Raw genomic sequence first — 25,246 nt, forward strand, 5'->3', positions numbered from 1 at the left:
CTGCTTCACTCCTGTCTGTTACTTCAATCATGTTCCATCTCACACTCTCTCATCTTCATCACGTCTTTGATGAGGCTTCTATCGGACGCTGGGTTTTATCGTGTCGTCGTCGTCGTCGCCACGCACGATGGCAGCAGTCATGTACCCTTTTTTTCTCTCGTCGGAAAGCGCCCGTGTCGCGTTCGCGCCTCACCTCACAGCGCGGGCCCCGCCCATGACTCTTGCGCGACACCTTTTTTATTTTTTGTTTCTTCGGGTCGCAAATCAATTGACCATGGTACACGGTACTAACCTTTGGACCTCTTGTTAGATCATGCAGCAGTGGCAAGTCGGCCCCGTGCCGGAGTACATCTACTCCAACTCCACCCATCAGCCTAGCGACATGCAGTAAGTACCTCCTCCACCTTGTACCCCTCGATCTCTACTTTCGTCCCTGTGCCCAAAGTCACTCTTGATTTCCCCCGTCCCGTTCGTTCGTTCGCTCCCCTTACCTTTCTATCCTCCTCCGCCCCGCGAGGCTGCGTACGGTGTACCGACACCTCTACCCGCGATCCAGGGGTACATGGACATGTACCTCTGGAATACCTCTTCCCTTGAGCAACCCCGGCCATATTGGGCCTGCTCCGCGGCGTAAAAGAGGGTGTAACGGGCAACAACAACAATAACATGACCCTTTCCACCACCGTCGATGCATGCACGCACGCCTGGGCAACATGACCTCTCTCTCTCTCTCTCTCTCTCTCTCTCTCTCGCGAGGGGCCGTCGTCCTCGGGAGTCTCGTCTCCATTCGCGATGTTGATCCCGTCGGAATGAAACTTTACTGACACTCCATCCCAGTCCTCAACACCCCTATCAGCAGGACATGTCTCGTCGGGATCAGCACCCACAGTTCCAGTACGGAGCGCCGCCTCACCAGAGCCCGGCACCTCAACATCACCAGCCCACTCCGGTTCAGCCTCCGATGAATGTGCCGCAGCCGCCTCAGCCGCCCCAGGCCCAGCCCCATCCTCAGCAGCAGCAGCACCACCAGCAGCAGCAGCATCACCAGCAGCAACAACAGCAGCAGCATGCAGTTCAGCCTCCGCCCCAACCCCAGCCGGCGCCCAGGAACCGCAAGCGTCCGGCCCCGGCCCCGGCTCAACAGGCCCCGCCGGTCGTCACTAGCGCCCCTCCCATGCCGCCCGCTCCCGTTGCGCCCACCGCTACACCCATTCCGCCACCTCAGATCAACCCTCCCGTTGCTGCTCCCCCTCCTCAGGCTCAGCCCGCCGCAACGGAAGACGCCAACGCTCAGGCTCCTCAGCCTCCCCCGGCCAAGAAGAGCCGCACAAACACTCCCTGGACCCCGGCCGAGGAGCTTCGCCTGAAGCAGATGAGAGATGCTGGCAGCAGCTGGGCTGAGATTGCCAAGGTTCGTTCCATCTATTGCTACACTTCTATCTCGACTCTAGCAGCCACTAACATGACCGCGTAGACTTTCCCTACCCGCACTGAGGGAAGTGTGAAGAAGCATTGGTACAAGGACATGCACTACGCAGAGTTCGCGGAAGACGAGGTTCGTAGCAGATGCTTGTTGTATTTTTCTCACTCAAAATTGCTAACAAGTCACAGAGCCAAGCACTCCTCAATGCCATCAAGGAGTACGAAAACAACAAGTGGAAGGTCATCGGGCAAAAGGTCGGCAAGCCCGCCAAGGCTTGCGAACAGTACGCCAAGGAGCACTTTCCCGGTATGCCCTCTCTCAACATCACGTCGGTACGGCCGCATCCACATCAACGATACTAAATGATTCGTAGACCTCTACGCCAAGCCGACCAACCGGTAGAGGAACCTCAGCTCCATCGGCGGTTCTGAGGATACTCGGGAGATTGGGCAACACTGCGAAACGGCGCTGGGAGTGTCTCGATGCGTTGGGATATACCAAATGCGTTTCTTCTTTCTCGTTCTGACGATCACAACGACCCGGATTCGAAAAAAAGACGATTCCCCCTTTGCACTTGTTAATTTTTTTTCTTCTACGTTTTTCACTTGGAGGCTGGACTTTAATTACTTTTTACCCCCTATGCCCCAGCTCCACGTCTTCGGCACGGTCACCCTGGGTCGAAAACTCGTGGCTGTGGTGGATGTGGGGGAGATTGGGTCTAGAGGGATTGCTGGCCCTCGTGTACGACGGTTGTGCCCTTGCGGGGCTTGCCTGTTATCAGTGTGCTCTGAGTTTCATAGCACCAACACGAAAAGGACGTTGAGTGATGGCGGGTGATTGCCATACCCGTTTGAGAGATGGTCTGCGCGTGCGCACGTATGCGGGAGGACCTTCTATATGGTGTTGATGTGTGCCAGAGAGGTTCCCAACGAAGGGAGCCTCCATTTATGCCATGTCTTAATTCCAGAGGAGATGAGGATATAATCATGCGTGGACAAGACTGGCCGACGAGGTCAGCCGAGGAAGTCCAGGGACAAATCACAAAAATAAGTTGCTTGGGAAGGTGTCATGGCAGGAAGGAAGGAGGAATCGGTTACCGGGATTGTGAAATTGTTTCGATTCATGACGAGTCTATACCCTTTTAGTGTGAGAGAACTGTGTTTTTGTCGTCGGGTCTGTGAGAGACTTGGTGAATATGTATTCTGTGTGATGAGTGAGTAATTGAGGTTGTTGATTGTCAAACCATGTTCATGTGACAATGTGATGACCAGGTGCTTGTCTAAAATGTACAGCTACCCTCTTCGAGTGAGGCTGTATCTGTATACGGCCTGAGGTCTAGATTACCAAACTTCGACGTTTGTGCCGATATTTTGAGGAAAAAACGGGATGATGGTCTCGAGGGTCCATCTAGTGCCAATCTGAGGCTGCCTGGTGCCATGAGGATCATTCACTTCGGCCACGAAAGAAAGGGTGAGCCATCCGCCAGCTAAATTGAGCAATTTGAAGACCCATGTATATATCGTACTTGTCGTCAAGGTGGTCAACGATGATAAGCCCGGTCTCGCGAGGCTGTATGGTGAGATGACTGGCGATATTGTTACCTGAACTCTTGCTCTCTCTCTCTAAGTTGAGGAACGTGTTATCTTTTGATGTGATGCTCTCTTATACCCAATGGCTATGGGGACTCTGGACTGAAGATACGTATCACCAATGCTATGCAATAGCCTTCATACAACGCGTTCAAGTATCTATGCTTGAAGTGTTTGGAATAAACGGGAAGTTCTATTAGGACGGCAACATGCTTGCTAGATCCCTCTCGAAATAGTCTATACACTTTTAGACCTATTAGATATATGCAGATGGAATCAATGACATTGCCCTAAAACATGACGGCGCAGAAAGCCTGATTGATTCTAGTTACACTGAAAATCGTTCCTACATCAGTGACTTTGACGAATATCGCTCGTCTTGCTCTGGAATAATGCTCTGCGCTTTCCGTGACATCTTCACTATACCTCACATTGGATCCACGAGGCTGGCGTCTTGGGGTTTGCGAGAAGAGGATGTTCTGCGATGCCTTCAAGCCAAGTAGTTAGCGTGAAAATGACCTGTGAAGAAGGAACAGCAGAGGACAACCTTTGAGCCTATATAAGTGAGCGCCTCCGGGTTTGGCTTTTGTGAGTAGCTGATATCCTCATGGCCAATGGGCTCTTTGCAATGTTTTTCAGTCAACCCTCATTGCTAGAATATGGGGTATTCTACATGATCTATTTACATGGTGACTCTGCCGGGGCAAATGTGTATGTCTAATATGCCCACAGCATTTTGGCGACTCGGTAACTTCGACTCAGCCTTGCGCGCCCCTTTCTTGCAATGCTTTGGTATCACTTGCAAGTCTCGATCAAGAGCAATCAGTTAAATGTGAGGTATGATGTCTCGGTCGACGGCGGCACGTAGATGCGGCCAAATCAACCATTGTTGAACCACAATTCAAATAACCGCAGAAGCCAACTACGATTCGAGTACCTACATGCCTCAAATTTTTTTTTGTGACAGGAAACAACATTATTCACATTACAATTTCTCACATGGCACAAAGTAAACGAACGCCTGGGGCAACCCTGGCAACGGGTAACTGAAGGTGCGCGATCTTGCGGCTGTCGGATGCCCTCGTGTCACATGAGCACAACAGGCGTTTTGTCAAGGCAAGCCAGGGTGCAGCGCCGTTGACGGAAAGGCATGTTCACGGTAGGAAATGATTGAGTAACCCCGCATTTACGAGGGGAAATACTCGAAACTCGAGTGCCTGTTCCTCTTGTTTCTATGATGCTTTTGTTTTTTTTCGTGTGTTTTGTTTTTGACCGTTGTTGAACTAGGTTGCGGATAAAACGGCGGCAAGGTGAGACTTTGTTTTGTGTTGTTGGTGGCATGTGGCGGCGCTTGGCTGGTTTCGAAGAATGTGGTAAATAAACAATGGGAGACAGGACAATGGAATGTGCCACCGGTGGGAGAAACGGCGTCATGTAGTCGAGGTCTGCTCGTCTGGTTGACGGGACATTTCCCTCTGGCGTCTCGACGGTTTGGAAGCCAGTGGTTCAGACTTAACATGCCAATGGCAATGAAATTGACACAAGCCAAATTCAATATTGACAGTTGATGGATGGATGCTTGGCTTATTAGTGCTTGATCCATGGCTGCCGCAGCGCAGCACCTGTCAATGAAGCGTCACAGTCGTGTGTGACGAAGGATGCAAGCCAAAGCTACAGCCACAGAGGATGCTGTAACACACGGCCAGCATGCTATCTATGCACCTATGCTGCCATGGCTGCATCAATTGCCTGACAGGTCGTGTTCGCATGCTCAGGCATGTCAGGTCAGGTCACTATTGATCAACAGGCGACAGGCGACAGGCGACGTCGAGGGAAGAGGATATGTTTTCCGTGGTCCCATGCCGCTATGCCGCTCTTGCCCCGTGCACCGGAGAGCACAGAGCACCTGGGGGCGAAAATCACTGCAGAGCAAGACTTAATCGAATTGAAAAAGTGGACGGCTAAGTGAAAACCAGGGGGGGAAGACACGGGGGAGTGATGCCGTGATCTTCCAACTTTGGTGAGCAAAGTGAGGAAAGTATTGGTCAGATCACGCGGGGCTAAACCCATATGAGGACAAGAGGCATTGAAAAAGTGGTTCATAAGTGGACAGAAAATCATGATCTGGGGGATCTCACAGTTGAAAAAGATGGGGCAGGTGGCGATTGGACCAATAAGAGAACACCATACCACAAAGTACGTGGGTACATGGGTACATGGGTACACGGATACGGATACCAATGGAAGGAGAGAAGCTGCACTCCAGTTCTTGTTTCCCCCGTATTTCCTTTTTCCAGGTTTCCCTCGAGAAGGGAGAACGGGCAGGCACATGGTCAGGGCCGGGCTTTTGCCAGGGTCAGGCTCTAACCGGCTTTGCCTACCCAAATGATGCCACGCTTGTCCCAATGGAGGAACGAGGAGCGGCTTCGATGTCCCACTTGTGTCCATCCATCTGTAGCGGATAGGTTGACGGAGACGAGGGAAGAGGAGGAGGAGAAGCCTGGAGAATCCATCAATCCTCCCTTGCGTGCCACTGAGAGACCCTGAGAAGAACTGGGGACGACGTCTGATCACTATCAATGATGGATAGGAGGGCACTTCAAGAAAGGGGGAGCAGCAGAGAGCAGCACAGCTTGATGGCGCTGGCAGAGATGGACTAAAGGTGGTGAGATGCTGATGGACGTTGAAGTCGTGTTGGTACCTTTTCCACCCAAATACAGACACACATACAGCAAAGGTAAGAGGCGCAGCATCCGTGTTAAGCGTAAATCAGGTAAGCGTAACTGCCCCTTCGTACCTACTTCCCAAGCGTGCTAAGGCGTAGCAAGACACGCTAAATTGTGGTAGTCGAGGTAGGAGCAACACTGAACAGTCAACACCGGGCAGTCACCACTCACCACTCACCAGTGAGCGCTTGCCTCCTGGCACCTGGTTTGACTTCCCGTGCATTCCCACTGCTCCCGCACTCCCCATCCCTTCCCCCAAATTAATTCTCGCCGCCTGCGCTTTTCCCTCGAGTCAACCCTTCCCTTACGCACTCATCTCGTCCGCTACGGTCTTCACTCGTTCTTGACCCGCGCTTCTCGTTGTAATTAATACCTACCTATTACCATCGCTTAATAGAAATAAACCCTTCGTTGAGCTCCCCCAAAGCCGAACTTTATCCCATCCTCTGTCGTCCGAACGCCCTCGTTTCGTCCCGAACCGACGTCGACTCGAGTCAATCACGAAGCCGGGATCCCCAGATTATCAGCCAAACTCTGTTTTTAATCTTCCGAACATATCGACTTTGATATCGAATTCGATCTCGACCCGATCATTCGGACGAGCCTTGTACGACCACTTTCCGCTCTTGTCACAGACGGATACACAAGTCATCAGACACCCAAATTGCTCCCCGCCGCAGCAGTAAACAACCGACCCTATCCCACCGTCACCCGCGGGCGGCGAAAGTTCAACAAGGACCCGATCGAACTCGAGCTTCATTCGTAAACAATAATATCGCCCTTTCCTCGCAGTCACTTCCGGGGTCATCAGCGATTATTGTCCTCTCCCTCTCTCCGTCGGTAACACCGTAATACAAATCCGTCACCACACACACTCGCTCCAAAAAAAATGTTGTCGGTTCTTCCCATGGGCCTTGCCCTCCTCGGCGCCTCCACCGTCCTCGCCCAGACCCCTCCCTCATGCTCTCTCACTCAGAAGTGCCCCGAGAGCGCACCCTGCTGTTCCCGTAAGTTAGCATCGTCTGCAATATCCAAAAAAAAAACTCGACTCTCTAACAATAGCAGAATATGGCCAATGCGGTACCGGTGCCTTCTGCCTCGGCGGTTGTGATCCCCGAATGTCCTTCTCCCTCGATGCTTGCGTTCCCGGCCCCGTCTGCCAGGACAAGAAGATGCCCATGAACTCGCTCGACAAGATTGTTGATATCAGCAAGTACTACGGCGACCCGAGCAAGGCCGACTGGGTTTCCCAGGGTGAGCCCGCGCTGTACAACAAGGAGGCCGTTCTCCTCACCATGCCCGCCAAGAGTGTCGGAACTGTCCTTGCCACCTCCACCTACCTCTGGTACGGCAGTGTCTCCGCCAAGATCAGGACATCGCGTGGTCCTGGTGTCGTCACGGCCTTCATCTTGTACGGTGACGTCAAGGACGAGATTGACTATGAATGGGTCGGTGCCGACCTGGAGATGTCACAGACCAACTACTACTTTCAGGGTATCCCCAAGTGTAAGTCTAGTTGACACGGCCCCATATCCGGAATTCAAGCTCACAATCGCTACAGATGACCAGTCTGGCAACATTTCTCTCTCCGACACCTTCAACAACTGGCACACGTACGAGATCGAGTGGACTCCCGATGAAATCAAGTGGATGGTAGACGGCCAGGTTGGCCGGACCAAGAAGCGCTCCGACACTTGGAACGCAACTGCCCAGCAGTGGGACTACCCGCAAACGCCCGCTCGTGTCCAGCTGTCCATCTGGCCTGGTGGTGCCGACACCAACGCCAAGGGTACCGTTGACTGGGCCGGAGGTCCCATTAACTGGGAGCACGAGGACATCAAGAAGAACGGATACTTCTATGCCATGGTCAAGGACGTCGAGATCAACTGCTACAATGCCAAGAGCTCGCCCGGCACCAACAGCAAGAAGAGTTACTACTACAACAACATGAAGGCCACCAACGACACCGTTGTGGACAGCGACAAGGACACTGTTTTGAAGAGCTTCCTCGGCACCGGTCTCGACATGAACGCAGGTGCTTCATCGGCTTCCGGCACCGGCACTGCGGCGCAACCTACTGCTTCCGCAGCCACAATTCCTGGTGGTAGCAGCTCCGGCACGGGCAATGACCACAGTGACAACAGCGGTGGCAGCTCCTCCGGCTCTGGGTCTTCCGGCTCCGGCTCCGGCTCCGGCTCCGGCGACTCTTCGGGCTCCGGTTCCGGCAGCAGCAGCGGTTGCGGCACGAGTGGCTTCTCGCAAGACTGCAGCAGCGGCTCCGGTGGCAGCTCTGGCTCAACGAGCAAGGGCTTCCGCCGCGAGTCCTCTTTCGGCGCCAGCGCCTTTGCCGCACTTGTGGCTGCCACTGCTCTCTTCTGGCTATGAAGTAAAGACTAGAGTGTGGTTTTGGTTTTCAAAAAAGGTATAATGGGTAACGTGATGCACTTGCTTGGTTTCGATTCGGGCTACTTGTATGTAATGAGAGCATTCTTTTCTTTGAAGCATTTTTCATGAAGGCATTTTGGGTAATGGCGCTTGCCGTCCATTCATTTGGTATGGAGATTGGGGCAACCAAATCGCATATGCAGTCGGCCGTTTGCGAGCTTTGAATTCAAAGCCGGTGTCTGTACATATGATAGAACTGCGCAATCAACAGAGGTTGAAGTCTTGAAGTCATCCATGCGTTTGCATGTTACATTCCGACTTGAGTGAGGTTCAGCGTGCGGAAAAGCAATGGCCGAGTTAGTCTCCGTTGAAAAAAGGACGATGACTGCAGGGAGTGTAATCAACCACAAACACAATGCTGACATTGAAGCATCCAGTGAGAGGGGTTACTGGAGACATTACACGGGTGCTGCCGTGGCATCCGAGAGGAGGTCGAACGGCGGCCGGGTGTGTGTCGGCGATCAAAGGCGGAATGAGACGGGCAAGCGGAGATGAGCCGCCGAAGAGATAGATGCCCAGAAGCTGTTGGGCATTTCGTTCTGACTCCTAGGCAGCCGAGGCGGTGTGAGGTTTCACTTTGAGATGCATCTCAGATGTTTGTTGGAAGCTGATGCGGCGTAGTCGTCAGACGTGTTAATGCGGCGCGGGAAATAGAGATCGGAGACGGAGACGGGATTTGGTTGTTGGTCTTGGTTTGTTGTTGACGATGATGATGTGTCGAAATCTCCCATGGGCCGCCGACTGGTGACAATTACTTCAGGCGACGAATAGTGACGAGCGAGACGCGGGATGGATGGGGGCCATGCGAAGGACGAAAGAGTGGTGTTTCGCGAGGCGAGGAGTCTGGCGAGTTGGAGCGAAAGACGCGAGCTGAGCCACAGACTTGGCTGTTGGTTGTGCCGTCGGGGGAATTCCAGGCTGAAGTGGATCTGTTTGTATGTGTTAGTGAAATGTGCGACTGAACGATTGGAGAAGCGGGAGGAGATATCGAGTACTAACAATATCAAAGGACAGTCGCATTCAGACCGGGATGAGGGCGATGTAGAACGGGCGGGGATGCGGATCCTGTCAGCCACAAAGTAGGGGTAATCCTGCCGACCACATCGTGGTTGCAGCAAATGGCTGGATAGTCGTTCCGCCTTTTCGATTTACCACCTACGGGCCCTACGGACCAACGTCGTGCCTTTCCTTGTTGGTTTCGATATTCGCTTCAACGCGCCCGTTTGAGCGAGAAATTTGGAAGAGCGAAGAGTCGGAGGCTATGGGGTTCACACGGCCCTGCGGGCTTACAGCTTACAGCATGGATGCCGTGTTTGGTTTCTTTCTGCTGTAGTGGTGAGTTTTCCAAATGTCATGTTCCCCGTCCTGCAGATGGGCTGCATACCTGCCCGGTCTGAGACGGAGGTTGGATGCATATAAGGCTGGGCAAGTTCGCTGTTGGTGAGAGGAAGGAAGAGAACATCATCAACATCATCATCATCATCATCATCATCCTACTCCTTGGCGACATCAAGCTTTTACTTGCCTCTTAGTCCATCCTACTCGAACAATCAAGTCCAATCGTATTCATTGTTACCGCTCATCTACATCCTTTGCATCCTCACCCTTGGCACACACTATCAAAGCATATCCCAACTACAACCTCAACTCCCCATTACCTTACACTACAACACCCCAACTTCCATTATCACATCATGTCCGGCATCAAGACCATCGCCTTCTTCGGCGCCTCAGGCGGCTGCGGCATGGCAGCACTCAAACACTCCCTCGAAGCCGGCTACGTCTGCATCGCCCTCTGCCGCAACCCAACAAAGATGACCGACGTCCTCCCCGAAGCCCAGAACCCGAACCTAGTCGTGAAGAAGGGCAACGCACACATGGTCGACGACGTGGCCGCCTGCCTCGTCAACCCAACCGACCCAACCCGCCTCGTCGACGCCGTGAGCTTCAGCATCGGCAGCCCGCTCAACCTGGCCAAGATGACGGTCGAGGACCCGGACGTGTGCAAGAACGGCGCCGCGGCACTCCTCGGCGCGCTCGAGAAGCTCCGCGCCCAGGGCGTGAGTGGGAAGCCGAGGCTGGCCATCATTTCGACGACGGGGATTTCGGACCATGCGCGCGATGTGCCGCTGATGCAGGTGCCCATGTACCACGTCCTCCTCAAGCAGCCGCACGCCGACAAGAGGGTCATGGAGCAGAGGATCGTGGCGAGCGATGAGATCTTCACCTTTATCCGCCCCGCGTTCTTGTCGGATGGCGCGCAGCCTGAGAAGCGGATCCGGACGGGCATTGAGGATCCCAAGACGGGTGTGCAGACCAAGGCTATTGGGTATGGTATCTCAAGGGAGGATGTTGGGCGGTGGATCTTTGAGGAGATTTTCAAGTCGGGTGGTCCGAATTACCTGAGGAAGGCTGTGACTATTACCTGGTGAGGGGAAGACTTGGGAATGGGTGACGAGAGAGTGTGAGGCGTGCAGATTGATGCAGCGAAGGATCCGGGCGTTTGTGCTTTGCTGCTTTGGATACCTGACGGCCCTTGGAGTCTTGATACCCATGACTGCTGGGCTTCTGTAATACCTTTATAGACTATGAACTAAGATTGAATCCTTGAAGCTACCTTCACTCTTCTCGGTGAATCTTGACTCTACTTCTTGCAGCCAGAGACCGCGATTGTCTTGTAGCTTACAAAACCCATGCCTCCCAGATGTTGAGATAATCCTCGCAGAGCTATGGGACTTACTCTTTGCAGGTCGATGGTCTCAGCAGAAGTCCGTTGCGTTGGCTTTCAGTATTTTGGTGACCTGGTTGATGAAGCTCATCTTTGGCTTACCAGTAACATCAAGTAGTGTGGACTGGATATCCAGGACCACCAACTAACTGCGTTTGATGCTGGGCTTGGGTCTTCTCATCTCAAAGTCGCGCCCCAGACTCCAAATAAGCTGAGCATAGATCATACCGTGAGTGGTGCCAGCCAAGAAAGCCCTGGCCAGCATCGCAACCAACGACGTACAAAGACATTGGATGTTTTCAGCCAACATCAGTGCAGCAAGCAGCTTCCATTTTGACCAAGAAGCAGGCTCGACAAGCTATGGCACAAAATATGCGATGATGACTGGATCAGCATTCACCCCGCGCTCCCCTGCAGTGCTAGTGCTGAGCTTGGCTGTCCCCTGTCCCCATGCATCTTGAGATGTTTTATCATCCCATCTCACGTTGGTCGGCTGATTGGATGTAGATGCGCATGTCGTTCTCCAGCAGTCTTCGTCACCGCGGCATTTGGTTAGTTCTCGAAGCGCAGCCACGCCGAGAATAGACGCCCGTCAACGGCGTCTGGAAGGGTACGTACTGACCGGGTGGTGAGCGTTGACAGATCCACTTTGGTACGTATTGCAACGGCGGACCACCGGCCAGCATGCTGATGAAGATCTTCCGCGCTTCTTTCCCTCTTTCTTGCTATTGCCGCCTGATGAAATGCACGAAATTGAAAATGATGCGTCGGGGCGAGAAACGAGATTACATACTCCCGCCTCAAGTTTCTCATAAACAAGATGAACAAGGTTTGACAAAACCTTGATTTAGAGAAGCTGAAATAAAGGGGGTTGAACACAGTCCTCCCAACTGAGTGTCCCGCTGGAAAGTATGGGAAATGCCCGGAATGTTTCTCGTCCAATCCTTTGCGGCCGAGGACGGGTGAACATGTTTCGAAACACCGCCCTCACTCAGCCCCTCCAATCAGGCGACCAACCGCAGCGCCTAAACGACGTTGCTGTTGGTACTTTACTTGGGTTCGCTTCTCATATCATTATTCCGTGGCCATTTGGCCCCTGTTTCATCGGTAGTGAGTAGCACACGGTAAGGCAGGCGATCCCGAGTTGGACCATCGACTCACTGAACAGCCGAATATGCCCCAGCCTGATGAACATGAGGCTCCTTGATCAAGCCAAAGCACCTGCTGTTCACGCAAAATGCTCACTTCAAGACTGTTTGTCCGGCTGTGGCTGCCCGCCCAAAGGAGCGGCTTATGGCTGGGCGGGATGACAGGATCCAATCCCCGTTGACTGCCGGACGACAACTCGGACTCGAGCCAAACCTGACTGGACTTGACTGGCGCTGGATCACCATGCTTACCTGCATCCATATGGGTTTGAGGGTACCTCAGCAAACATGCAGCATCTCGCGTTACCATCAAATTTGGCGGCTGGCAGTTGGAAATCCAGTCAAACACTGACTGCATATTACACCAAGCGTATCAAGAAGAAAAGGGAAGAATCGTCAGGGGGAGGTCCTGCGGCTCTTTGGGGGCTTTTTAGGCCTGACGAGTAAGCCATGCAACAGACCCAACCAACAGCTGGTCACCTAAGGTAGCTTGCCATCTTGCAACCCCCACCAATCGTTTGCCCGTTGTAAGCCGTAACCCCGACCCATCCCTCCCTTGCCTCTGGCACTTTGCATCTTTGCTCTCTTGAACAAGACTCTTTACAAGAAGGATTCGATGATGTGGGGTCTGAGACCAATGAACATAGTGACACAAACAGACGCAGATACCCATGTATGCAGAGAAAGGGGGGGCTCTTTGTGTGTTACCTCACTGTTTGGTGGCCGTGGAGGGAGGCGGTTCGATGCCGGGCTTTTGGCTCCAGGCTGAGCATACTGGGCTTGTCATCCCATCTGACCCTATCCCTTCCATTCATTCAACTCAGCCATGGCTGGGGGATTGGGTCTGTCAGGGTGGTAGATCTGGCCCAGATAAGGTAAAAGAGTCAGATGCACGGGAATTAGAGTCAAAGACTACCTTATTATGCATGTTCTGATGTGAACATGTCTGCATGGCCATGCACACACACAGCCTTCCCGGACTTCCCTTGCCTGCTCAAACATCTTATAAGGTTGCAGCTTCCTGCCCCCACCGTCCCAGGACTCCCTCTTATTATTCGGATGAAAATATTAGACTTGTTTGTGTATTCACCTCAGTACCAGCGAATCACTAATTTTTTCAGCTCTGCTTTGGACCGACCTGAGTCAGCCCTGTTCTTTCCTCTGTTGCAAAACTCCGTGGAAACAATTCGCGCCTGCCTACATTACCTCGACCGACTGCTCCTTCCTTCCACGTACTTCTGAATCACCACTTTTGCCTTACACCTTTCCCACACCCACCCACCAACTCACTCACTTTTCTCCCCTCCACTCACCACTCACCAGTCTCTACTCTTTTTCTTTTTCTTCCATCGCACACTTTCTTCACATTTCACTCTCTAAACTTCTTTTTCTGATCGCTCGATACTGATCACTCAATACCCTCATTCTTTCCTTTCAACTTCACACAAATCGTCACGATGCGCTTCACCTCCGTCATCGTTACTGCTGCGGCTGCTTCTGCGGCGGTCAGTGGCCGCCAGGACGCTCCCGCCGCTCCGGCTAAGGTCGTCATTGGTTCTACCTGGATGATCGCCGTCGCCGAGTACGATGGCAAGTCGTTCAAGGTCGTGAAGAGCGACAACCAGACCAGCACCAACCCCAGCTGGATGGCCTTCAAGGAGCCCAACCTTCTCTACGCCGTTGACGAGAACAGCAATAACCTTCGCCTGTTCAACGTAAGTCGCCTCAGCTTTTCTTTTCAGTAGCTGCTGAAACCTCATCAAAAACATTTACTGACTCTTTTCAGCTCGATACCACTACCAATGAGCTCAAGGTCGCCGTTGAGTCCACTGAGGGCGGCGCTGGAGTTGTCTCCATCGACTTCAACAAGGACAAGACTCGCCTCGTTGGCGCTTCCTAGTACGTACCACTTACCTCTTTAATTTTTCTGCTATTTTGGTCCCTTTGAGTGCCTCACAAACTAACAAAAATCCAGCACCAATGGCACTGTTGACGTCTGGGATATCTCTGACGCCAGCGCTCTCAAGCACATGAAGAGCCTCACCCTCGGTGGCGAGCTTGGTCCCAACAAGCTGCGTCAGGATAAGTCTTACGCTCACCAGGCTATTCTCGATCCCTCTGGCCGCTACTTCGCCATCTGCGACCTCGGCACTGACTCCATCTCCATCATCGACTCCCAGGATGACAAGTACGAGATTATCTCTCGCAACAGCGTCTCTAGAGCTGGTTGTGGCCCTCGCCACGGCGCCTGGTACCCTCAGAACGGAGGCGCGCCTACCGCCTTCGTTGTCGCCTGTGAGATCAGCAACACCCTCGAGGTCTTTTCCGTCTCTACCAACAACGGCTCTTCCCTCTCCCTTACTCATACCTCGGAGCTGAGCACCTACGGCGCTGCATTCCCTCCCGCCAACGCCACCTCGGCTGCCGCTGGCGAGATCATCATCTCGAGTGATGGCAAGCACGCCTACGTCTCCAACCGCATCAGCGGCAACGCAACCGACTCTATCTCCCACTTCAAGATCACTCAGCAGGCGGCCCCCGGCGGTTCCAAGTGTAAGCCCAAGGCCGGTGGCATCACCCTCGAGTTTGTCGATCAAATCTCCTCTGGTGGCGTGCACCCGCGCATGTTCAGCTTCTCCAAGGATCAAAAGACGCTCTTCTCCACCAACATGGCGGGCGAATCCGGTGCGGTGGCGTTCAGCCGTGCCGAGGACACCGGCATCCTGACTGCTATGCCCATCGCGTCCATTCCTGTCCCGAACTTCGTGGTGGGCACTCAGGTCGGTACTCCCGTGTTTATCCAGCAGATCGTCTAAGATCTCGATGGCGTGGCGTGTGCCTCATCACCGTCTTTCTATGTGTATCAATGGAATGGTTCCCTTTGGCAGGTTTTCTACGGCATTAGCTTTGGCGTTACAAGGCCCGGCGTTGGAGAGCGGCAACCATGAGTTGGCTGGTACAGACATGAAACCGCTTGATTTGAGTTTTTTTTTTTTTTTTCGCTGCATTAGATACCAAAGTCATTGGGGTTAGTGACATCGTTCTTCAAAAGTCTCAACAATACAGAACTTTCATCTGAGAATATTATGCTTCTTGCTCACCCATGTGATGTGAATGTGCTGGGTTTGGTGAAGTTGCCTGGTGTTTGGAGATGAGAGGGGAGAAGTCGTGTCGTCGAGTTTGTCTTTCGGCAGTAAACCTGGATGGGTCCCGCCCACTGCCCGGCCTGGTAGCGTATGCCCACTGTAGTTTAGCGAGGTTCGTATGCGCTACGACGTCGGAAAGGTCGCTAATCGGCTGCGCTATCCGCTAAAGACGCTGATTGATTGATCACTGAAGAACTCCGTCTCCACCCCTCGAGAACAGCGAACTACCGTTTTGCCGCGAAGGCTGGCGTTTCGCAATAGCTGCTTCACCATCCATGATCGCACACCCTCCGCCGACGACGTTCCAGCCACGGCGGCCTCGCATCCAGAGAAACCAGAGCCAGTTCTGATGTGACCTTGAAGCGGCGCTCTCAACGACTACAAACATTCGACGAGAAGCAAGCAAAGGCACTTCCCAATCGCCATCCGGCTTCGCGCCCGCCGCCGCAATGTCGGATAAAATCACCGGCAAAAACCTATCCTACGACACAAACATCCCGCCCTTCCTGCGCGCTCTCCAAGCACAGGCGGCAGGGAACGGAGGCCCAGACGAGATCCTCTCGAAAAGGCGACGGGCGGGCAAGAAGCGCTCCGACAGCGAGGAGGCAGAGGACGCGCCGCTTGTGGTGGACGACGAGGGAAATGTTGTCGACGTACGGGTGGACAAGGATGGTGGCGTGGAGGCGGATGCTTTGAAGAAGGATGGAGAAGAGGAGGGTGAGGGGAAGGATATCAAGGAGGAGAAGATTGCTGGAATTGGGGCGAGCAAGAAGAGGAAGGCTGGCAAGGTTGTTGGCGGAGATGCTCAGGAGGATGCTATCGTCAACAAGAGCGTGACCAAGGACAACAAGAACGGCGACGATGACGAGGGCGCCAGAAAGAAACCTGCCAAGAAGAAGGGAAAGAAGATTAAGCTTAGCTTCGATCCGGAATGAGGCACGTTAGGATCAGGCCGAACACCATCACTATCAAATATTACGTGGACGAGGAGAGCAGGCAACCGATCCGCACGGAAGCGAGTCAAGCCACGAGAGAGCTGCGGCTCTCCGTGTTATCTATGTCGCTGTTCACAAACGGCCTGGCGGATGTCACACAAAACCCGCGGGAGTCAGGAGACATGAATCGGGAGAAAAAGGTTCTATACAGCCACAACTTAAAGGTAATCTACACATCTTCCGTGCTCACTCCAGAGCACCCCCGATGCCGTCTCGCCTCCAGTCTCTTTGCTACGTGCTCGCCACCCGCGAAAAGCATCTATTGGTATCGGTACTCGGGCTTGACGAAGTCGGCGAAGGTCTTGGGCTCCTCGTAGCCGTGGTGGTGGTCGTGACCGTGGTGGTCATCAGTGGGGCCGACGTACTCCATCTTGTAGACGGAGCCGCACTCGGGGCAGCGCTCGATGGGGCGGTCGCGGGAGATCTATGTGCATATTTGGTCAGATTACGGAGCTCCTTTGACAAGCTCAATCGGGTCCATGGGCACGTACGGTCAGCCAGATGGTGACGTGGGAGTCGACGGGGACACCGGTGCAACCGAGGTACTGCTCCTCACCGGCGGAACGGACGGGGATGGGGTTCTCGACGGTGCCTAAATGATGGAGTTAGGTTTCGAGCTCGCTCTTGAAGATCGAGTAGGGGTCATCGCATACCCTTGCGGGAAGCATCGAGGGGGCGCATGTCGAAGACGTCGACGCCCTCCATCTTTCCGAGAATCTCGAGACGCTCGAGACCGGTGGACTGCTCGAGATCGGTGGGGATGGTGCCGGGCTTGGCACCGGGTCCGTGAAGGTCGTCCTCGCCCTTGATCTCTGTATCGTTGGAATTGAAATGATTAGCATCGTGCTCTATTCCTTCAAGTCGTTCGAAAATAGTGCGTCGCTTCGATCGTACGACGCGGTCCCGAAGGGATGCGGTCGGGGTTTGGGCATTCCGGGGAACCGCGCCAGGAGACGGAAACGACGATAATTTCGAATCAATTGGCTCGATAGACCTTACCGGTGATGGTCTTGTAGGGCTTGGCGGGGGTAGAGGAGTTGGCGTCGCCTGTTTGTGGCCGCGGATGGCCGTAAAGTCAGCGATAAGGGAACTTTCGGAATGGCTTCGCTCCAACGCTTATTTTTTTCTTCTCGGGATTTTGGGGGGGGGGCCCTTCAATTGGGGTTCGTACGGCGGATCATGGAGGTCGCGAAGGTGCGTCTGGCGAGGGGAGCGACGGCCACCCGGCGGGCAGCCATAATGGCGGAGCGCTGCAAAAACATGGCGACGACAATTGGGGTGGTAGAGAGGAGAGGTTCGTTGTTGTGACGTCGGGTTTGGGTGAAGAGAGAGGGATTTGTCGATGGCCTGATTTGATGGTTTGATGTTGCGGCTGTCGGGTAAGCTACGGGGAACCACCAGTCAGAGCCTACAGAGAGAGAGCACTGGCCAAGGTACTTGCCATAACCGGAATCGTAAGCGACCGAGGATCACGTGATGGAGAGATTACCAAATGAGAGCTGGAGCATTACAGAGCTTCATCCCCTTTCATCCGTGTGGCTTTCAGATGCAGCTCACAAAGGATGCGAATGGCATGATTTTTGACGTTATTCTATTAGAAAGTATTATGCGAAACTGAAGCTGTCCGCCAGCCATTTCCTTTATTCAGATGGCCCAGGACTATGACGAGGTTGTTGTCCAGAAACCCAGTCACCTCTCCCAAAGCCTATCTGAGTCGGGTACCGTCCAATTCCACCTCTCAGTCTCATTATCCAGATGGCCAAAGACTGTGATACGGGTTTTCTCCAGAAACACAGTCACCTCTTCGATGCCTGTCTGAGACGGTTATCGTCCTTTCATCCGGCGCTCATACCAATAGTCTCCTCCCATAGAGATGCCCAACCCAGTCGCATCTAGAAAGGGAACCCCAATTCGTCCAGTTTCTGAGCCTCCTCGCTGCGGTACCAGGGGAAGACGAATCCGTGAGAAACTCTTCTTCCAGTATCCTTCGGGAACGGACTCTCTCCGACTGAAGCTCTGATGGCCTCCATGTTCGTAGGCTGGATCTGTCTTCTGATTTCTTCCGAGCCGACAAACATGTCAATCCATTCACGAGTGTCGACTGTGTCTCCGGCGGTGGCGTCCTTGGGAGTTGGAGCCGTTGCCTCGTTTCCCGAAGCATCGATGACCATGCTCTTCTCGAAGCTGTCCCATTGGAGTCCATCCTCCATTAGGGGTTTTTCTGCCCCGGACACGGATGTCTGAGAATGAGTTTCGTCTCCAGGCTTCGCTGCCAGGTCTGCAAGAGGTTCGGTCTCCATGCCGGCTCTGGTCAAGGAATGGGTTGAGATCATACTCTCATTGGATGCTCTGGTTCGAATGACAAGCTGGTCCTCCACGAGCAGGGGCGACTGACAGGGCTTCTTGGCCGAGCGCAAGGGTTTACCGTCGTACTTAGACGTCTGTTGACCAGATCCCTCTTCAGAGTGGCGAGTCTTGCGTCCATCTCCCTCGCGTTGTCTGTCTCTCTGTGCAGAGGACATCTGCATCTGCACCAGAGAGCTCGATGCCCCAGTCGGGTTCGGAGCGAAATTCGAGATAGGCTCGGGCAGATCTTGCTGCTGTCGGAAGAGGGACCCATGGGAACTCGCTGTAGGCTGTGCAGTTGCTGCAGCAGGGGCGGTGAATCTGCTCGCGGCCAATGCGGATGACTGGGCCTGGTCTCTGGAAGAAGATGCCTGCTTCCATCTACCCAAGTAGAAGTTGTAGTCGCCAACATGCTGTGCACCTCTGATCTCGGCTTGCCGAAGAATACTGTCGTAAGCACTGTGCTTCTCGTCAACCATGACGCGGCAGAATGACTTCCAGGGGTCGTGCGGATAGCGCTCCAGGGAGACACTCATTCTCCACATGAGGAAGTGTAGAGGCGGCATTCCCAGCTCTCCGCGCTCATACATGGCATTGATGCGGCTAAGGATGTTGCAGATCTTGTAGAGAACATAGTTGTCGCAAAGTCCTGTCTCGGGCAAGTGCTCCTTTGCCATGAGTTGGTTTGGATGGATCGTATGGCCCGGGTTAAACCACTGCTTAGTGACCTTGGCTTGCCTCATGCTGCGCTGATATCTTTTGAAGACTTGCTCTGGTTCATCCTCTGATGCTGGCAGGGGTCCTTCGAGCATTCGCTGGTGTCTAGCCAAGAGGTATTCTTGATACTCCCTCTCCACCTTCTCTTCGTTGACTGCCTCTGCGAACTTTTTCCACATGGGATTCCAGTACGAGTCGGTTTCGCTGATAGGTGCAACTGGGACACCCCGAAGCATGGGCGGATTGGTATAGGTCTTGCCGTCTTCACTGATTGTGAAGATTACATTCATCGGGGTAGCTGTGACTTCAAGCAGTGCTGCAGCATCTTCGTTGTCTTTGGGGTCGGGTGCATTGGATGACTCAACTTGTGGGATCGCTGCAAGCTTTGTCTCCTTTTTCTTCAGCTTGCTTCTAAGGCGTGCGATCTCATCTTTCTTCGCAAAGAGTGTCTCTTCGATGACTCCATGGCGTGCTTGTGCCTTCTTGATGGCCTTGTCGATCGCCGGTGTGGGTTCATCAGAGGCAATGCGCTTAGATCTAAGCTCGGTGATCCAGTCCTCTTTGTATGAGATTCTGGTCTCAATGCGGTCTGCATCAGCCTCAGCAGCTTGGATTCCTTGTTTCAATTCTGTGATGGAAGACAGCAGCTGTGATCGCTGAACTGGTACACCATCGTAAGAGGGTGAAGTCGGGTCCATCGTGGCTTCCGTATCCGGTCTTCTGAATGTGAGTTAGCAGCTGAAACAAGTCTCTAGCTGTGAAAAGGTAGCTGACCCAGATGTCTTGGTCCAGTGATGATAGCCTCAAATAAGTGAGAGATAGTCGGGATGTGGTGAGAAGGGTATCCAATCTGTGTGTCAGACAGTTAAAGGTAGGTGCGAACGGTATGAGATGCTAGGTGAAGAATGTATACCAAACCACTCCGGCTCATGGAGATGCTCAGAAATGTCAAAGTATAGTGAGTTGTAAATGCCATCAATAGAAATGCCGGTCTTGAGTGTGAGTGAGAAGAGTTGATTGTCGTGGAGTGTCAAAGGAGAAAGACTCCAGTGTGGTGTGCAGGGGAAGAAGCAATTGGTGTGGTGTGTCTGGGCTAGAATATTCTGGTGGTGTATGAGAGAAGAAGTGGAAAGGTAGCGTGGGCTTTATAGAGGGCCCGGGAGAGGCTATGAGAGAAGGAACGGAGGTGAGAATGAAAGAAGATGTCGGCACGGAAGTTACGAGTCGTGAGGGTAGGAACGAAGGGGTCATCTAGGCAAAAAATATAAGTCTTAAACGGCAATAGGTAAAGAAGACATGGCAAGAACGTTTTCGAACCAGTTCGATCCTTCCTTTGAGCGATCTATAGAAGAGAGAAGATAGTAAGATAAGGTGAAATGGTCTATAATGAGAATAAAACAAATAAGCCATGGGTATAGGGGTAAGAAGAAAGCCTGATCGTCTCCTGTGAGAATCTCATTTCTGTTCATCTATATCAAATCTATATAAACTTACACTGTTCTAACCTAGCCCTTCATAAGACTACGTTCTTGTCATCTCATCATAGCTTTTGACTAATCTTATCCTCCTCTGTTCTCCGCTCTCGAAGTATGCCGTCTTGATACCCGGTAGCGACATGTACACCCTCGGGACTCCACATCTTACAGATCAATGTCCCTCGCCCCTGGCCGGTCCGAGGAAATGATGCCTCCTGAATCCACCAGCCATCATCTTTCATCACGGCTTGGTCGACATTGACGTGGACAACAAACTTGTACGTTAAGCTGGCTGCGGTGCCTAGACTCCATCCGAGACCAACATGATTGCATATCATCAACAGCCCGTTGCGATCGGACTCGAACGCATGGACGGCCACATGAGAATTGGGATCGTCCGCTGGAAGAGGGCCTTTGAGACGATATAGGAGGAGTTCCTTCCTCTCCGAGACCGACTTTCCTTTATTGTAAGCCGTCAAGTCGACTTTGTGCATGTCAACGATGGGAAACGTTGTCTGGCCGACATCCGGAAACATGGCTTTGATTTCTTCCACGTCGACCGCCGGTGCGAACGGCCAATCTTGTGGTGACTTGGTTGACAAGATTTCGGCGAAGCGTTTTTGCGGTGGCTCTTCTTGAGAAACGACTCGGGCTTCCTCTGGCCGTTTGAAGGTGCATATGCAACTGAAACAGATGTCACCCAAAGGCCCTTCAGCATCCTCAAGCAAGAAGTTGTCTTCGTAGTGGTCGCGTTTGCTCGTCTCCTTTGGTTGGCGCACAGTCACCAGGCGAGAGCAGAATGTCCGGTTAGTCGAGAGAACGGTGACCTCATATATGAATGGCCTGTCTGACTTGGCGGCAGCTGAGAAAACTCCTTGAATGGCCTTGCTGTGGTGTTAGCGACGGTTCCATCTTCTGCTCAAGGCATTGGGTTCCAATCCCACATGTAGTCCGAAACCCCCGGACTGCGTCCCGGATCCTTCAGGTTCCTCTTCTTTCACAGCTCGGCTTGCAGCTAGCGGTGCCTGACAGTAAACATGCCCCCCATATGCAGCTCGAGGATCTGCCTTGGACCCGCGGCCTTTGCCGCCAACGAGTTCAGATCCTGGTACCCAAGCTGGGTAAAGACTCATGTAACGCTTGACGATGCCAGCTGTCGGTGTCGTATGATTTGGCGTTGTCGGTAGTAAGGCTAGGGCCATTACATCGTTAAACAAGAGTTTAGACATAGCGAGTGGCGGGGTTACTGAACGGAAACAAGTAATGTCGATCGGGGCAGATTGACGCGATCGCAGAATATGACGAGGGATCCTCAAGCGGCTTTTGAAATAATTTCTACCTGTCAAAAATGACGAAACGTTGGAGCTTGGAGAAGGGATTGTCTGGTTTGAAGTTAAGCTTCGGGGTTCAGCTTAGCTTTCCCCAACAACCCTCTGAGACCAGGACGAGGAGCTCTGTGGCGGGGGCCGTGGCCGTGCGGAGCTGCTCTTCTTCCATCTCCAGGACTACAGACTTCAGAGAATCACGGTGCGGAGCCGAGGCACCCCATGTGAGGGGAATCCCCCAGATGATTCTTAGGGGGGGGTCGGCTAGTCTCTTACGCCGAGTCTACCGCTTCATTCCAAGGACCGCCGCGGCACTTTGTGGAGATACCGGCTTTGGTCTCCGGGGAATACCCATAATTACTCGGCCTGGATACAACATGAAAACAACGGTTGCCGGTGATTCTGGACCGGAACACGATGGCGTACAAGCGGCGGGCGGAATTCACAGCAAGTGGCTGATGTAAGACGACCTTGAATGCTTACAAGTAGGTATGACCCGGGCAAGACATTGTACCACCCAGCGCTGCACACAGCTGACAAGAAATGGCCCTGCTGCTACCATACCCTGGACTCTAGAGGTCAAAGCCGCTGCTACCCTCTCAGACCCTGCGGGATGATGGATCTGTCCCACCTGTTTGCCCGAGCTTCCGCTGACATGATGACCCTTGGGACTTGGGGCCATCGGCGACCTGTCTTTCCAACTGACCGAGAACGAACTTCAGCTGATTTTCTGGTCGGGTTGCCTTGTCACCTTACACATGCAGTTTGGCGCCGCTTTGGCGCCGCTTTGGCCCCAGTGTCCCTGAGTGAGCAGAAAATTTTGACAAGTGATGGGAATTGTGGCCGCTTGGCCCTGAAAGGTAGTTGAATAATGGACTGAGTCCATCTGGGACCTTGCTGACTCGGAAAAGACTGGGGTTGTCATGCAACACGTCGCAGCCTGCGGGCGTTCCAGATGATGAATTGATTCACTTTGGGATGTCAAAGTCTTGGTTATCGATTCGAGTGTTGAAGGGTAAGTAAGCAAGACAGAGGAAGTTGATGCAAGAGAATTGATCTAGAAAGAGAGTGAAGAAGCAAAAGTCTAGTGACAACTGAACTCTGTGTTCGGACTTAAGTTACCCTCTTGCTGACAGCCATGGCATCGGTTTCTGTCTCGAATGTGGGAAACCCGAGATGGGGTGTAATACCCTGGCACCCTTTTGATGTCTTTGCCGCAACTGACAGACGCCTAACACAACTAGTCTTGTTGCTCTCACCAACCTGTAAATGTTGATTCGTCACTAAGCTCATTGGCCAACAAATACTCCCTCGCCTAGGCCACCTTACTTTATTTAGCTCAGAATCACTCTCAGCAAAAAAAACAACAACCATATTCTGGACCACGCGTGACCCTCCCATTTCGAACTTAGCGGCTCAGTGCCACCAACTTTGCAAGCAAACGAAAAGCAGCCATCTGCGACTGAGCAGGCTTAGGGCGGGGGAAGGATACGCATTACCGTGTGATGCCATTCCTGGCATCCTGCGTTCGAGGTCTCGCCTCGCCCCCCTTCTCAGCTGTGCTGGCAGCCGATGAGCGGTCTCGGAACAACTCTCGTTGGATACGCAGCGGCGAGCGCTGCATTATGCACCCCGTGGTGATTGACAACAGGCGTAAACGCACGCACACAATAGGAGGACCAAAACCCGGGGGGGATGGTTGGACGAGGCTGGTTTCCCCGCAAAGTGTGGTAACAAATGGGAGTTTGCTGGCGTCGCATGGGGATTGTGCTTGGCTGCTTCTTTTGTGGTGTTGCATCCCGTGTCGCTTTGACCGTTCGAGGCTCTCGGTACTCAAGAAGCAACAGGGAGGGGAGCAAGGAGAGCGATGTTTTTGACGGGGAGGCAAAAGAGCAGATCATCCGTCTCGAGGTATTTTTCACTGACATGCTGGTCCATACATCGAGCACGGGTGTTGCAGACCTATCACCGGAGACTCAACTCTCGCAAAAGTGCCTGACGACCTATGACGAATCTGGCAACCCAAGGGCGTGGGCTCCATTCGACAGCGGCACAAATGAAGAATGAGGCCCTCGAGCTAACATCACATTGAATGCTGCGATATCGCAAGTGTGATCAAAGGGGCGATGAAAATCCAGCAGAGCGGATGACCCAAGCCACTTGCGCGGGAAAAAGAAACGTTGACTCTTGGTGCCAGGTCCAAGAAACATGGCCGGAAATTCAGGAATTGTACTTGCTTGCAACATCGGAGATATCCAACCAAACAAACTTGGATAGTAATTAATCACTCAGACGCACTGGAATGCGAGAAAACAGCCAAAAGCTTGCCGAGTGGCGAAGACTTTTGGTGGTAAGCACCTGGACTAGAGTAGCTGGATATGTGTGCAGAAACACAGCCCACGTCTTGTCTTGGAACATTCGGTGAGATCCTGCCACAACTCCCCAGCTTCTACTACTGTCGACGCATGTCTTTGCCCAGCTCCCGAGCGTCCGTTTGGTAGGCAAATAGGGAAGAGGTCAGCAAACCAGTCGGTCAAGAAAGCGGCCTAGGTGTTCTCTTATGCGGCTTGTCACATCGCCTCTGGCCGGACAAAACCACCCGGTCCGGGGTGTAGGAAAACATGTCTCTACCTCCCTGTCTACAGTAGTATCTATCCGTACGGACTTGACCTTTAGTTCCAGGTCGGCATTGCTTTTCCAATGCATAACAAGTGCGTCAATAGCAGCTCGATTCCTGAACCATTCTTGATAGTATGAGCATAGTCTTAGGGCCTAGAATAGGTACCCTGGTTGTGATAAACCTTGACGCGCTTCAAACACGGATGTAATAAAGCCACGGAAGAATCATGAACATCTACTTCTTTTGCTACTGTATACCACGCTACACAGCATGCTTACTTCACTCAAACATATACAACTTCGACTCCGTACCCAACGCATGTCCGTCCATTGCCTGAAGGCTGAAAACGCCCCAAATTTCCCGCCCATGTCACTCGCATCTTCCCCCCCCTCGACCCCAGACCGGGGTTGGTGCAGGACCGGGGGTGACCGGCGCATCCCGACCATCTCATTCGCCCCTTGCCAGCTTTCCCCAGGTCTCTGCCCATTCCTACCTCCGCGACCCCTGCCGCCTCTCCCTCACACGCCCACACACCAGTCTACCACGACTTTTTGTTTTTCTTA

At 53.0% G+C, this 25,246-nt stretch overlaps 9 protein-coding genes across 9 annotated transcripts; 5 read left to right on the plus strand and 4 right to left on the minus strand.

Moving 5' to 3' along the window:
• Nucleotides 1-862: 862 nt before the first annotated feature.
• On the plus strand, nt 863-1,825 carry BDP81DRAFT_462644 (uncharacterized protein; the record flags this gene model as incomplete). The annotated part of the gene is made up of 4 exons (XM_060593924.1): nt 863-1,411; nt 1,475-1,555; nt 1,612-1,729; nt 1,797-1,825. The coding sequence occupies 4 exons, from the start codon at nt 863-865 to the stop codon at nt 1,823-1,825; spliced, it is 777 nt and encodes a 258-aa protein (XP_060443527.1).
• Nucleotides 1,826-6,627: 4,802 nt separating this feature from the next.
• On the plus strand, nt 6,628-8,123 carry BDP81DRAFT_323646 (concanavalin A-like lectin/glucanase domain-containing protein; the record flags this gene model as incomplete). The annotated part of the gene is made up of 3 exons (XM_060584811.1): nt 6,628-6,745; nt 6,804-7,244; nt 7,300-8,123. The coding sequence occupies 3 exons, from the start codon at nt 6,628-6,630 to the stop codon at nt 8,121-8,123; spliced, it is 1,383 nt and encodes a 460-aa protein (XP_060443528.1).
• BDP81DRAFT_432251 (uncharacterized protein) lies at nt 7,881-8,926 on the minus strand. Its single transcript, XM_060590759.1, has one exon. The coding sequence runs from the start codon at nt 8,546-8,548 to the stop codon at nt 8,285-8,287; it is 264 nt and encodes an 87-aa protein (XP_060443529.1). The 5' UTR covers nt 8,549-8,926; the 3' UTR covers nt 7,881-8,284.
• A 951-nt stretch (nt 8,927-9,877) lies between these two features.
• On the plus strand, nt 9,878-10,615 carry BDP81DRAFT_323604 (NAD(P)-binding protein; the record flags this gene model as incomplete). Its single annotated transcript, XM_060584809.1, has 1 exon — nt 9,878-10,615. The coding sequence occupies one exon, from the start codon at nt 9,878-9,880 to the stop codon at nt 10,613-10,615; it is 738 nt and encodes a 245-aa protein (XP_060443530.1).
• Nucleotides 10,616-13,150: 2,535 nt separating this feature from the next.
• BDP81DRAFT_432254 (Lactonase, 7-bladed beta-propeller-domain-containing protein) lies at nt 13,151-15,141 on the plus strand. The gene is made up of 3 exons (XM_060590760.1): nt 13,151-13,774; nt 13,846-13,958; nt 14,035-15,141. Exons 1-3 carry the CDS (start codon nt 13,517-13,519, stop codon nt 14,873-14,875), a joined length of 1,212 nt encoding a protein of 403 aa, XP_060443531.1. The 5' UTR covers nt 13,151-13,516; the 3' UTR covers nt 14,876-15,141.
• A 302-nt stretch (nt 15,142-15,443) lies between these two features.
• BDP81DRAFT_54883 (uncharacterized protein) lies at nt 15,444-16,273 on the plus strand. Its single transcript, XM_060595974.1, has one exon. It carries the CDS (start codon nt 15,655-15,657, stop codon nt 16,138-16,140), a length of 486 nt encoding a protein of 161 aa, XP_060443532.1. The 5' UTR covers nt 15,444-15,654; the 3' UTR covers nt 16,141-16,273.
• On the minus strand, nt 16,273-17,706 carry BDP81DRAFT_54869 (cytochrome c oxidase subunit VB). Its single transcript, XM_060595973.1, has 5 exons — nt 17,372-17,706; nt 17,200-17,247; nt 16,854-17,012; nt 16,692-16,792; nt 16,273-16,624 (listed from the first exon to the last, which is right to left on the minus strand). Exons 1-5 carry the CDS (start codon nt 17,460-17,462, stop codon nt 16,460-16,462), a joined length of 564 nt encoding a protein of 187 aa, XP_060443533.1. The 5' UTR covers nt 17,463-17,706; the 3' UTR covers nt 16,273-16,459.
• A 386-nt stretch (nt 17,707-18,092) lies between these two features.
• On the minus strand, nt 18,093-19,961 carry BDP81DRAFT_396152 (uncharacterized protein; the record flags this gene model as incomplete). The annotated part of the gene is made up of 1 exon (XM_060588148.1): nt 18,093-19,961. One exon carries the CDS (start codon nt 19,959-19,961, stop codon nt 18,093-18,095), a length of 1,869 nt encoding a protein of 622 aa, XP_060443534.1.
• Nucleotides 19,962-20,634: 673 nt separating this feature from the next.
• On the minus strand, nt 20,635-22,195 carry BDP81DRAFT_432262 (acyl-CoA thioesterase II). Its single transcript, XM_060590761.1, has 2 exons — nt 21,683-22,195; nt 20,635-21,622 (listed from the first exon to the last, which is right to left on the minus strand). Exons 1-2 carry the CDS (start codon nt 21,965-21,967, stop codon nt 20,804-20,806), a joined length of 1,104 nt encoding a protein of 367 aa, XP_060443535.1. The 5' UTR covers nt 21,968-22,195; the 3' UTR covers nt 20,635-20,803.
• Between the last annotated feature and the right edge of the window lie 3,051 nt (nt 22,196-25,246).

This window comes from Colletotrichum phormii (genome assembly GCF_030913505.1).
Source record: "Colletotrichum phormii strain CBS 102054 chromosome Unknown BDP81scaffold_14, whole genome shotgun sequence".
Classification (NCBI taxonomy): domain Eukaryota; kingdom Fungi; phylum Ascomycota; class Sordariomycetes; order Glomerellales; family Glomerellaceae; genus Colletotrichum; species Colletotrichum phormii.

Excerpts from the sequence above, each read along its gene's own strand:
- BDP81DRAFT_432251 (XM_060590759.1), bottom strand. The coding sequence starts at position 8,548 with ATGTCAGCATTGTGTTTGTGGTTGATTACACTCCCTGCAGTCATCGTC.
- BDP81DRAFT_432254 (XM_060590760.1), top strand. The coding sequence starts at position 13,517 with ATGCGCTTCACCTCCGTCATCGTTACTGCTGCGGCTGCTTCTGCGGCG. Across the intron at positions 13,775-13,845 it reads ATAACCTTCGCCTGTTCAAC|CTCGATACCACTACCAATGA; the intron begins GTAAGTCGCCTC and ends GACTCTTTTCAG. Across the intron at positions 13,959-14,034 it reads CGCCTCGTTGGCGCTTCCTA|CACCAATGGCACTGTTGACG; the intron begins GTACGTACCACT and ends ACAAAAATCCAG.
- BDP81DRAFT_54883 (XM_060595974.1), top strand. The coding sequence starts at position 15,655 with ATGTCGGATAAAATCACCGGCAAAAACCTATCCTACGACACAAACATC.
- BDP81DRAFT_54869 (XM_060595973.1), bottom strand. The coding sequence starts at position 17,462 with ATGTTTTTGCAGCGCTCCGCCATTATGGCTGCCCGCCGGGTGGCCGTC. Across the intron at positions 17,013-17,199 it reads GCCCTACAAGACCATCACCG|AGATCAAGGGCGAGGACGAC; the intron begins GTAAGGTCTATC and ends CCAACGATACAG. Across the intron at positions 16,793-16,853 it reads CCTCGATGCTTCCCGCAAGG|GCACCGTCGAGAACCCCATC; the intron begins GTATGCGATGAC and ends TCCATCATTTAG.
- BDP81DRAFT_432262 (XM_060590761.1), bottom strand. The coding sequence starts at position 21,967 with ATGTCTAAACTCTTGTTTAACGATGTAATGGCCCTAGCCTTACTACCG. Across the intron at positions 21,623-21,682 it reads CCGGGGGTTTCGGACTACAT|GCCATTCAAGGAGTTTTCTC; the intron begins GTGGGATTGGAA and ends CACCACAGCAAG.